Source organism: Cebus imitator, unplaced genomic scaffold, assembly GCF_001604975.1.
Source record: "Cebus imitator isolate Cc_AM_T3 unplaced genomic scaffold, Cebus_imitator-1.0 Scaffold836, whole genome shotgun sequence".
In the NCBI taxonomy this organism is placed as follows: Eukaryota; Metazoa; Chordata; class Mammalia; order Primates; family Cebidae; genus Cebus; species Cebus imitator.
In genome coordinates this window covers 120295-133160 of record NW_016108151.1, presented here as the reverse complement: position 1 = coordinate 133160, position 12866 = coordinate 120295, and the positions used below count along the sequence as shown (strand labels likewise).

The following is a 12866-nucleotide window of genomic DNA, read 5'->3' as shown; positions in this document are numbered from 1 at the left end:
CCTCCCCACCCTCCCCAGACCCCTCCACACACAGCCCTCCCTTCCTCCTGGACCACCCCCCCTCAACCCTCCCCACCCTCCCCAGACCCTTCCACACACAGCCCTCCCTTCCTTCTGGACCACCCCCCCTCAACCCTCCCTATCCTCCCCGGATCCCAGGCGCCAGCCCTTGACTCCTGATGACCCGAGGCTTGTCCAGTCTCTGCCTCCCGCCTCCACCTCTGGGGAGAGGTGCACAAGGAGGGGTCTGTTCCTCTGGATTCCCCACCCACCCAGTCCGAACCTGCTTCGCCCTAACCCCCTCCTCCGCCACAGCTGGGGCTGCTGTCCTGGTCCCCGGCGCGGCCCACCAGCTTCATACCCTCCCTGGCACCTACCCTGTCACCCACTCAGGAGGCACTCAGCCCCATCTTCAACTTGGAATGGGATGGGGTTTCATCCTCTGTTGCTGAAGCCCCCTGAGCTTCATGACCCACCCAGCGTGGCACGAGGGCCCTGAGCTCCTGCCTCAGCTTCACCCCAGAGTGGCGATGCCATGACTAGGCTATGAGTGTGGGCTAGCGTGACTGCAGCCCAGGCCTGCCGCCACACCACCCAGTCCCACAGGTGCCAGGCCGGCTGGGCAGATTCCCCAACTCTGCCAGGCTGAGTCCTGGCCCACTTCTTCACTCTGGGCCAGGCTACGAGGCACTCTCAGCCCACCTGATGCCACCCAAAGGGACGGGCGCCTATGTGCCAGCAGATAGCACTGACCTCAGGGTATCTATGACTCTGGAAACCTCATGGTGTGGCCTCCACAGAGCCCCAAGCCTTGAACCCTGCTGAGACTGGAAAACGGAGCCTTGTTTTCCCCAACCCCTCTACCCCTGGCTTCCCGTCCGTCCTGAGAGGCTGGGTCAGGGACCGACCACCTCTGCCCTCACAGCAGGGTCCAGAACCGAGCTTGACGTCCCGCTGATCAGCGCATCACCTCCCTGGGCTGGGTGCCCTACCTCTTGTGATGTGCTCCGAGGTCAGCCCTGTGTCAGCAGCACCCTCGTCCTGCTCCGTAGCCGTTGCCCCATCTGCTGCGACCAGCCTGGGTTGGAGGTTAGGGTCCTGCCCTGCTCGAGGGTGGTCCTGTCTGCGGCCCCCCGGCATGGCTGGGACTCTGCTTGCCCCATGCTTGGTCTTTCTTCCTCCCTCCTCCTGCTCTGCCTGCTGTGCACGTGGCTCTTCCTGTCCTCCTCGGTGTCACTGGCCACAACGCTGCTGGACCCATGCCACGGGCAAGGTGACCCAGGGGACCTTTCTGGAGCCCTCGCCAGCACTGCATGATCAGCGTCCCCCGCCGCAGCTCTCACCCTCACACGCACCTACATGCCTGCTTGGTGCCCGCCTCCCGCAGGAGGGGACCACGGAACCCTGACACCCACGGGCGTCACCGACAGCCTTGCTGTGCCTCCTGCCTTCGCTGGACAGCCCTCGGGAGCACTGAGGCTCCCGGACCAGCTGGGACTGCCTGGCAGAGCTCTTGCCGTGCTCACGAGGCAGGCTTTTGGCACGTTCCAGGACACGCGACCAGTCCCTGGCACCAGCTCGGGGCTCTGCCATCCTCATTCCTTCCCAGCTAGTCGTACTCAGATATACCTCACATCCCTGAAGGCTCTGCCCATTCTCCACGTAACCGGAGGTTTCATACCTTAGATGTGGCGCCCACCTGGGCAGGAGGTGCAGCCGGCACCTGGAGGGAACAGCCAAGCCAGCCTGGCATTCGACCGCCTGTCCTGCCCCGGCAGCACCGGGATCTTCCTGCTGTAGCACCCAGCAGCCAGGCCCTCTGCCTGCCCCCGCCATGCCACGTCTGCCTGCGGAGCTCCGGGGTGCCCGTCTTGGCCCCCGGCCCCTCCCCAAAGCTCTCTTGGCTGATCAGCCCCTCCCAGGCTCATCATTCCTGGGGGTGCAGGGGAGACATCACAGAGCAGAAAAGAGTCTGCCCCTGGGTTGGCTTACTTCTGCAGGAGACTCCCTGGTGTGTGTCCACTGGTGCTGCGGACAACCCCTGCCAGCCCCCAGATGGGGGTAAGCTTTGGAGCCTCCCTGAGCCTCCGCTTTCCTATCTGCCAAACGGGGTCTGAAGGACCAGCTTCAGTGGACCGTGTGAGACTCCCGTGCCCTTGGGATGTCCTGGTGGCTGAGGTCAAGGGGACCTGCCCCGGTCCTCTGTTCCTAAGGTGCAGACATCCCCATTTAAAGAGGCGCAGTGAGCACCGTGCAGCCAGTACCTCCGTCCTCGAGACATCTCCAGAAAGCCGTCCCCTCATCCCCATTACCAACGCAGAGACGGAGGCTCAGGGCTGCACCTCGCGCAGGAGCCCCAGAGAGCCGGTGACGTGGCTGGGACTCCAACCCCTCCACCTCCAAGAACTGGGTGTGGGGAGGACCAGGCAGGGACAGAGGCCGTAAGAGGTGATGCCCTGAGTGTGCATGGAAGGCAGGGTCCTGACCCAGTGCGTCCCAGTCCTGGGCAGAAATCCTGCCCTCAGTCCCCGGGAAAGCCAGCCCCCGTCCTGTGTTGGGTGCTCTGATTTCCTCATTCGTCCTCTCCTTGGCAAGCTCGCCAACCTTGGCCTGGCCTCACTGCGCCCCTCTGGCATCCATGGCTCACTTTTTGATCTTCCCCCCACTGCCCGTCTTTGGAGTACCCAGGAGTTGTGTGAGCCCACCTCTCTGCAGCCTTTTGCCCTGGGCACCTGCCAGGTGGGGGCCATGTAGGAGGGACCCCTCCTCTCATGCCTGGGGTTGGCAGCATGGAACAGTGCCCGGGACCCCCACCGGCTTCCATTCCTGCCTCAGCCCACCCTCTGCCCTCCCCTCCTGCCACCGCCCCACGCCCCCTTCGGCTCCCGTCTCTCCTCCCTCAAGGCAGCCCCTGCTCTCGTCCTCCCTCTCTGTGTGTTTCCCTCCGTTTCTCTCGTTTCTTTTCTCTGTTTGTTTCTCCACAGTTTGGACTTGTTCTCGTCTCGAGAACCTCACAGTCCTGGGCACAGGGTCACCCCCTCCCAGCATCCCTGGCCAGGCCTGGCCCCTGATCTCACCTCCACAAGCACCACCTCAGCAGCAGCGAGGCCTCTGCAGCCTGCCACGGGCAGCACCGACCCTCATGGCCACGCTCCCTCATGGCCACCCAAGGGCTTCTCTCCCACAAGCTCTCACCTGCAGCGGCTCCTGCCTGCCCTCCAGAGACCTCTGTGGTCAAGCCCAGGCCACCAACCTCTGCCGAGCCACTCTGAGCAGGATGCTCAGTCCCCGGGGCCATGCTCCCTCCGGCCTCAGGGTGCCCCCTCTTACGGCTCTGGTAGGGGCATGGGGGGGGCAGTGCCCAGGGCACCCTGGCTGCTGCTTGCTGGTCGCTCTGCCCAGCTCTGGTTCGCCGGCTGGGACTGAAGCCTGAACCGCAGTCCTCTGGGCTCCGGCCCTGACACCCTGCCCAGGGGGCTGGGCCACTCGGTCCCTGTACCCCTGCTGCTGGCTCGTTCGGGCTTTTGGGCAGGACGGGCTCTGTCCGAGACCGACTCCCAGCCCTGCCAGGGCGGGGGCGACCCCACCCTCAGGATCTCGGGTCTGGATGGGCCCAAGGCAGCCACACCCCTTTGGACACTGTGGTTGGAGGCCTGGCTTCCCCCAGCCCCCTCAGGGCCAGCCCAGCAGGCTGCCAGCCCGTCCCTGCCCCACTGGCCACATCACGGGCCCCAGAGGTCCCCGGACCAGGCTGCTCAGGGAGCGTCCCTGCCTGAAGGCCCTTAGAGCCCTGGGGAGAGCCAAGCACGGGGTGGCTGCCACATCTGCGGGCAGATGTGTGCCTGAGATGGAGGGAAGGGAGGAACTCACATCACCCAAAGAGCCTTGGCGGGGGTCGGCATGGAGCTCCGGGGACCTCAGTGTTCGATACGGAAGCCTGCCAGGCTGAGCCCTTGCCCACCTCTTCACCCCACGCCAGGCTACAAGGCACTCTCAGCCCACCTGGTGCCCTCTCCCAAAGCCAGGAAGGACCAGGCTGGTGGATGAGTCCAGGCGACCTCTGGAGTTGAGTGGGCCGAGGTCCCCTGACCGTCCCTAACACTGGCCTGGCCCAAGCTGGCCCTGGGAGAGACCCGAGTTGCCTGGGCAGACAGGAGGTGCAGGAGAGACTACCAGTTGTCAGGAAGGGCAGACTTGGCAGTGGTGGGAGGAGGTCAGCCCAGGGCCTGACCCTGCCAGCCGGAAGCCGCATGCTGGCAGGAGCTGGGGACAGCCAGGCCTGGAGAAAATGGTGTTGCGGAGCTCCATGCAGAGCCCGTGGGCTCACACCCAGGTGTAGACAAGGAGAATCGCCAGGGCAGGGGCAGGGGAGAACGGGGCAGGAAAGGATGGGGAGGGGGAGGAGGGGGAGGGGGAGGACGGGGAGGGGGAGGACGGGGCAGGAGAGGACGGGGCAGGCGGCGCATGGTTTCCCGCTGGCCTGGAGCACCGATTTTAATGAAGGTAAACTGCATTTAACTTACACCCTGGTGCTGCTGGCACCCAGCATGGCCCTCCAGGGCTTGCCACTGAGGACAGAGCACCCTGTGTGCGCTGCCTCTCCCTGCCTGCACCCAGCATGGCGAGACAACCAGGGGGTCCCCAGGGAGGGGATGTGGCGGAGCAGGTGGAGGAGGGAGCCTTGGGCAAGTTTCTTCATCCAATCAGCCCCCCTGAGCCGGGCTCACTCTTTATTCAACAGCGAGCGGGTAAGGGGCTGCCTGCCAGGCCTGGAGGGCTGGGCTGGGGGCAGCTGGAGCTGTTGGATGTTGCAGAGCAGTGATCTGTGGCAGTGCTGGCGAGCGCAGTACCATCCCGGGTGGCAGCGTGTGTGTGCGTGTACATATGTGGCTGTGGTGGGTGGCTGGGGCGCAGTGGCTTCTGGGCGCGGGTCCTGGAGGGGTGCGTGTCGGTGCCTGGTTGCATGCCGCTCACCATGGTTGCTCCCCATAGCTGGACAAGGGACTCTCACTGTTTCCTGCCCAGCCCCCGGCAGGGTGAGTTCCCAGGGAACTCAAAGGGACGGGTCCTATGCCACCAACCCACTGGCCGACCACCGCTGGCCTTAGTGAGGCCCCCTCCAGGCTGCCTCCTGCCCAGGTCCACAGGGACTGGCCCTGAGCCTGAGCCCACGTGGCACCAGTGCCCCCAAGTGCTGCTCGCTCACCTGGGGCTGCAGCGGGCGCTGGGCCCGGCTGGAGGGATGCTCATGGCCGAGCACCGAGTGACAAGGGGGTGAGCCCCCACACAGCCAGGCCAGGGCTCTGCCGATCCCCCGGGTGTTGCACTGCTTTCTCTTGGGCCTCAGTTTCCCCATTTGTTAAGTGGCATTGGTGAGCCTGGGGGCTGGACCCCAGGCACTTCTCAAATCCCAGGCCATGGAGCTCCTGGGGGACAGCAGGAGGACACATTCCTGCTGGGCAGGGAAGGGAGGTCTGACCTGGGCAGGCCCCAGCAGAGCCTGGACGCCAGCAGGACGAGGCTCACGGGGCCCAGAGGTAAGGGGAGGCAGGAAGGGGGCGTGCTCAGCCAGGCTCCCTGCAGATCCTGGTGCTGGTCCTGACCTGGGGTGGCAACCAGAGACCCTGCCAGGTGGAGACGAGATCAGAGCCATCTCTCTGCATCTGCAGGGACCCAACAAGTGGGAGCTGGGGAGAGGGGTGAGCCAGGCTGCCTTTAGCTCCTCAGACCTTGCAGATCCCGCCCCTGTGGGCGTCCCTGGCTCTCCACCCTCCCAAAGTCTCAGCACGGAGTGCCTGGCCTGGGTGGGTGGTGGCAAGCTGACTGATGCCAGCCCTGCCGCCCAGGATCTCGAGGTCCGGCCTGCGTGCTCCATGCCATCAGAGGTGTTCGGAGCAGGACAGCCTCCCAGCTTCATGGAGGAGGTGGCTATTCAACTCTGCTTAAAAGCCTGGAGGGGTTGAGGAGGAGGAAGGGCACTACAGGCAACTCAGAGCGGCTGATGGCGCAGAGGGATAGCTCTGAGACTGCCCAGGCTGGGCCCTCAGAACTCTGCTCTCCTACCCGACTGCACGGGGTGCCACGCCACTACTTTACAGAGGAGGAAACAGGCTGGAAAAGGGCGACATGCTGGCCCAACGCCTGAAGGCAGATGAGCCCCGGCACCCTCCCTGGCCCTGAGGAGTCCCCCGCCTAGGGTTGGTGTGCTGCGCCAGGGCAGGTGAGCTCAGCCCAAGTCCCATTTCTTGCTCTGTGAAGTGAAGGTGACAGAAGGGTGCCCAGGGTCCAGTGGATCCCATGGGAGGCCCCAGAAGCCACGGCAAGGATGGGCCCTTCATCCTGGGGGCTCAGAGCCTGTCAGAAGCCCCGGGAAAAGGTGTGAGTAGAACCACAGCGTGGGCAGTGCTGGTGGGCTGGGGGAGGAGGAGGCGGGGCAGCTGCCAGGGGCTGGAGGAGGAGAAGCCTCAAGCAGTCTCTGCCCTCACATGCACCCACGGCCCGCCTGGCACCCTCTCCCTGCCCACCGCAGCTGGGGGGAGGCCCAGTGGCCCCGTTCCCCGGGGCCTGGCCTGGTGCATGTGGCCAGCCGCCCAGAGAGGGCACCCTGCCCTGCCCTCCATGCCCGGCCGGGGCAGGAGGGACCTACCTCAAGAGAGTATCCAGGCCCTGTCTGCTAGGGTTCCTCCTCAGAAGCTTGGGACTGCTCAAGCGGCAGCCTCTGCCGGCTGGCGGTGACCTGGCCTGACCCCAGCCCCAGGACACAGCCGCATCTTCCGAGGCTCCTGCCCTGCTGGCCCTCCTCCCATGCCGCTGCCCCCTGTGCTCATCTCTCCCTGGCGCTCCGGCCCCTCTCTGCCCCTCTCGTTCCTGTACCTCCCTGGCGCTCCGCCCTGGTCCTTGTGTCTTGCTGTCTCTCACCCCTCCCTTGTCCCTTCTGTCTGTGGTCTGCTTGTCCCTGTGACCTCTGCCTGCCTGTCTTGGCCCCTCCAGCTCCTGGCACTGGGGTCTGGGGGCTGGCTCCCTGAGGGCAGCCTGGTTCCTCCCTCTGGCCCCTGGCACCAGGGTCTGCTGGCCGGCTCCCTGAGGGCAGCCTGATCCTTCCCTCCAGCCCCTGACACCGGGGTCTGTGGGCCAGCTCCCTGAGGGCAGCCTGGTCCCTGTGTCCCCATCCCTGTGGGTCTCCCTGACTGTGGGTCTCCCGCTCCCCTCTCCAACTTCAGGACACCCAGCAGCTGCTTCCCTTTTGTTCCCCCAGCCCTCTTCTCCGCCCCCCCTCCGTCTCCTCCACCTCTACCTCCTCCTCCTTCCAAGAAGAGTAAAAATGTCATACCGAAAACCCTCCCAGACCAGCAGCATGGGGGCTCAGCCGGACCTCTGTAGCCCACTGGTGGGCAGCGTGGGTGCCCCCTTCCCTCCCTCCCTTCCTCTTCCCCTTCCTCCCTCTGCCTCTCCCCTTGGGCCACCTCAGCAGCCTCTGCCTGCCTCTCGGGCTCTCCTGGCCCTCCGTGGCAGCCCTGCCCCAGGCACAGGGGCCTATTCTGCCCATCGCCGCCTCCCACCTCGGAGCGCCTTGTGCCCTCTGCCAGGCCCTGCCCAGACCTCCTCTGCTCCTCTCCTTCATCAGCCTGCCTGGTCCAGCCCCGCCTCAACCTGCTGCCTCCCTCACCATCGCCGCAGGCCTGGGCCCTTCGCTGGCTCCTCTCTCCTCTCCCCTTTTCCTCTGGTGTCTCTGTCCCTATCTCTGTCTCCCTCCCTCCTTCCCTCCCCCCTTCCTTTCCCTCTCCTCCCTTCCTCTCCCCTCCTCCCCTCTCCCCCGCTCCTGATTCTCCACTTTCCCTCTGTTCATTCCCGGCCTCTGCTCTCGTTGTCACCTCTGGAGAAAGCTGGGCACCCCAGGAACCCTCTCTGGTTCCCACATGGGGAGGCTGCCGCCTTTCCTGGTACCACCCGCCACCAGAGTGCAGAGACACCCCGAGAGGCAGAGATGCCACCAATGTGGCATCTTTGCTTTGGTATTGGGACGCCATGGTCCCAAGAGGTGTCCAGTGGGCACAAAGTCAGCCCCGTGCCCTCGCCAGCCAGGCCCCCCTTGCCCTGTCCTCTGGCCCTAGCCCAGGGAGGAGCAGCCCAGCCCTCTGTTCCTGTGGTTGGGCTTGGCCACTGTGACTCACTGGAGAACATTTGGGGCTAGTGGCCGGACGAGGGGAGGGACCAGACTCAAGTTCAGGGCTTGCTGAGGGCCAGCTCCGCCAGGGCAGTCTCACATCCGGTGGCTCACCCAGCTCACTGGCGCTCACAACCGCCACTATGCCCATGATCTGGATGGAGAAACCAAGGTCCAGCCAACAGCACTGGCATCCAAGGTCATGGAGCCAGAGCTGGGCTGCCAGCTGCCGCCACCCGATGACCGTCCCAGGCCACCATCTGTGCGTGAGCAGCCCACCTGCCTATGCCACCCTCCATCCCCACATCTTTGGGGAACAGCCCCCTCTGGCCTTCCCACCTATCATGAGTCTGGCCAGGCCAGGCAGTGGGGACTGCGCAGAACCCAGGGGACGCTGAGGGAAGCAAGGGTAAGGCAGTGAGCAGACGGGCGAGCTGGTGAATCACCGCAGAGGGCAGCTCGCCGGGGGTGGCGGCAACAGTCAGAAAACTCCACACGGGTCCATAGCTTGGGCTGTGGTGACTCAGGTGGTGGGCTAGCCCATGGAGACTGTGTGGGGGTCAGGAAGTCCATCCCCACCCCCAAGCACACACCAGGATGGGCTTCAGGGCCAGTCCTGGAGAGAGGAGCTCACAGCCTCTCCCCTCCCTCAGCACAACCCAGGAGGAGCCAGGGGAACATCAAGTGTACAACGGAGACCATAGTGTCTCCCCACATCTCCAGCACCCACACAGCTGCAGAGGTGAGGTCACCCAGGGAAGTGAGACCACTCATGGGAGGTGAGATCACCCAGGGATAGGTGAGATCACACAGAGGAAGTGAGATCACTCGGGGAGACCAGATCACCTGGTGAGGTGAGATTACTTGGTGGTTGGGGGCATTACTGCCTGTTTCCTCCTTGCCTCCTGTTTGGACTTCTGGAGGGAGTCCCAGCCACAGACAGCCAAGAATGAAATGTGGTCAAGGCATATTTTAGTTCAAAAGAAGGAAGAATATTCCCACAGGGAAAAAAGCTACCTTGGAATGGCGGGACTTCCCTGTCACTAGAGAATGATCATCTGTCAGAAATGCTGATTGGTGGGAGGTGACAAAAACAGATATTTAAATGCAGTGGCCAAGATTCAAGGTTTTACAACTAGGACATGTCCTGTGAGGGACAATAGAGCAGAGTATTTGATGTCAACTCTACTGTTATGTGTGTGCCTTCCATCCACCCACTCATCCATCCATCTCTCTGTCCATCTCTCCCTTCATCCATCAGTATATCCATCTGTTTACCCATCCACCCACCCATCTATTCATCCAACCATCCACTCATCCACTCATCCATCCATTCACCCATCCATCCACCCATCCATCTATTCATCCACCCATCTATCTGTCCATCCACCAATGCATCCATTCACCCACCCACCCATCCATTCACCCACCCATCCATCCATCCATCCATCCATCCATCCATCCATCTATCCACCTATCCACCCATCTATCCATTCATCAATCAATTCATTTACCCACCCATTCATCCATCCACCCATTCATCTATTTATCTGTCCATTTATCCATCTATCCATCCATCCATTCACACATCCATCGTTCTATATGAATGCCTGTCTTTCCATGTATCATTTATCGATTCATCAGTTTCCAACATATCTATTCATCCAATTATCTACATAAACATAATATATCCTTCCATTTATTTAATTCAAGCATCCATCCATATAATCATGTCCACCCCTCTCTATACATTTCTTCATTGAACAAGTATCCACCATCCAACCATCTGTCCGTCCATCCACCCATCCATCCTTCCAGTCATTTACCTAAATGTCTTAGTACATAGAAAACACTTAACAGATGCATTCAGTAAGCCATCCATTTAGCCATCCATCCATTTACCTAAATGTCTAAATATGTAGAAAACACTTAGAAGCATTCAGCAAGCCATTTATCCCTTTGGATACATGCTAGTTACTGTTATCTACATGCTCACTCATCAATTTGTATGTCTATTTGTCCAGCCAGCCAAACAGTGAGCTATTTGTTCTTTATTTAATGTATCTTTCTATATCCAAATGTTCTTCTTTTCTTATTTTCATTTATCCGTCCAAATATTCTATTTACTCATACCATCCATACATCTATTTACACATCTGTCTGTCTATCCATCCATATGCCCATTTATCTCCTCACCTAGCAAGTCTCACTTCCAGTTATACACACACACACGTATGTGTTTACCCTTCTGTACACATAGGTGCCCATCAGTTTGTCTATTAATAATCTAAATGAGTTAACACAACAGTTAACAGAACGTAGTCTGCCCATAACTAATGTTCCTTATTTTCCATTCATCTATTCACTCGCCCAACCAAACATCTGCCCATTAATTTCTCCATCTACCTATTTGTGTATTTGTCCATCTATCCATATATTTATCCATCCATCCAGCCATCTGTCTATCCATCTGTCCCTCCATCCTTCCATATATTCAATAAATTTACTGAATTCAGACAGTTTGAGGGTCCTGGGGATTCAGCATTAACAAAATCCCTACTCTCATGATTATCATGTTTCAGTGGGAACAAACATGTAAATAAATAAATAAAAATCAGATGATGGAAAATATGACAGAAAATATAAATCAGGGTAAAGGCATATGGAGTTCTGGAGGGGAATGATATTTTATGTGTGATAGCATCATGCAAATAAGTAATTCTTTCCTTAGGTTTTCATATACGAAAGCCTCATGGAAAGAAGGAATTCTTTTCTTATTTGAAAAGAGATGAGAGAAATGAGAGTGAGAACTACATGCACAGCGGGAGGAAGTGTTGCAGGAAGAAATTCCTGATTTAGCAGTGGCTGCTTACCCAGCTGTCTTTCTGATAGTTCACCCAGCACGGATTCAATCATCTATTGATTCATTGTCTATCCATTTACCTTCCCACTCATCTCTTGTTATATCCGCCCAGATGCCCACCTGTTCATCTATCATCCATATCCATCCATATGCCAACCTCTCTTGACATACTTCTATTAATCTTTCCAATAATTCACACGTCCATATTCCACCCATCCGTACTTCCATCCCATCTGTCCTTCCACCGATACATGCATTCACCCATTCATCAATCATCCGTTCATCCAGATATCCACTCATCTTTTGTGTTGGTACACCTGCTCATTTATCTGTTGGGCTGATGATCAGCCAATATACACAGATACAACATAGTTGAATATACAAATATAATCAGCATCCATTCTGATAGATTAATATTTGTACCACATGAGTTGTTAAATATTCTAGATATCACATCTGCATTTATCCATCCACCCATTCATTTGTCCTTTCATCCACCCATGCATATGTTCCTCTGTCTATCCTTCTATTTTTGTTCATCTATTCATCAATTACTAAATAATTCTTTCTTTTTATTTATACATGAGTCCATCCACCCATCCATCCATTCATCCACCTGTCCATCTATCCATGCACCTATCAATCCACCCATCCATTTATCCATCCATCCACCCATCATTCAATTATCCACTCATCCATCTATCCGCCCATCCATTGTCCTTTCATCCATCCATTTCCTCCTACCTCCTGTTATTCTTCATTCATCTTTCCATTCATTCATACTGTTCTCCATAATTGATTCTTTTTGAATCTTTATTTTTCCTTTCTTATGTGACTAAGACATGATTCATAAGATCATGGCCCAAGAACAAGGCAGACCACCATAGCCCAGGAGGCTGAGCACCTCAATAGAGCCTAAGCAGGGGCTACAGGGGTAGGGATCTGTCTTCTTATTGACACATTCTCATCATCCCTGACACATGCCTGCAAATATATGTTCACAGAGCAGCATCCTAGTGAAAGGTGCTTTGAGCAGTGAGAGAGCCCATGGGGACAGGGGAGGTCAGGGTGGTGGCCTCAGTTGTTCCTGAGTGATCCCTGGTAGAAAAATGTCTCTGATTTAGAGAGAAGGCAGCCTTCAAATGCTTTGAGCATGCATCTGTTCAGTGTGGACTTCTGTCTAAGCAAGCGATGCTGACAGCAGGAGAATGGGCCAGAGCCATGGGTAGGGGCCAGAGTGGTGGGTGGTGGGTGATGGGTGCTGGATGCTGGGTGGTGGTGATGAAGCTCAGGTTTTGGTTGGGCCTGGGTCTAGGAGAAAGGCCAAAGGATTATTTCTAGCTTTATCTGGAATGAATTGGCTAGATTCTTCCATTCCAAGTCCCATTGCTTTTCTGAGGCGAGGTACCTGGGGGAGGAGGAGGCGGTAGCCTTGACTCAGAAACCAAATTGTCAAAAGCGTAGGTTCCACCCAGGAAGGAGGAGCACAGCCACCTTTGAGATGAGGGGGGCGTGCTCTTCTCTGGAGCAGCAAGGAGCAGTGAGGTCCCACCTGCCAGGGATGGAGCGGGGCAGTGACCTCTGCACAACCTTGAATCCTCGTCTGCAGCCCATGGGGCAGCTGGAGATTGGAGGCCCTGGGAAGGGCACTGGGCACAGAACCCACCCCCTGCCCCAGAGGACAGGGTCTCCGGGACACCTCAGCTACTCTCCCCAGCATATGGTGTATGGAGAGGGCCCTGCCTCTGCACCCCTGCTCCCAGGGAAACTGGGAACCCAGGAGGGATGGTGGAGCCCTTCATGCTGGGACCCTGTGAATTCCCCACACAGAGCTGTCCT

The 12866-nt window shown here is 58.5% G+C and overlaps 1 protein-coding gene across 1 annotated transcript in view; it reads right to left on the bottom strand.

The window, feature by feature from the left end:
• The window catches only part of LSP1 (lymphocyte specific protein 1), a 25354-nt gene extending 18734 nt beyond the window's left edge, over positions 1-6620 (bottom strand). The window contains 5 exon segments of the mRNA XM_037735551.1: positions 5207-5232; positions 5234-5350; positions 5352-5520; positions 5522-5578; positions 5580-6620. Of these exon segments, the coding sequence (XP_037591479.1) occupies positions 5207-5232; positions 5234-5350; positions 5352-5520; positions 5522-5578; positions 5580-5917 (707 nt within the window). The 5' untranslated portion in view covers positions 5918-6620.
• Between the last annotated feature and the right edge of the window lie 6246 nt (positions 6621-12866).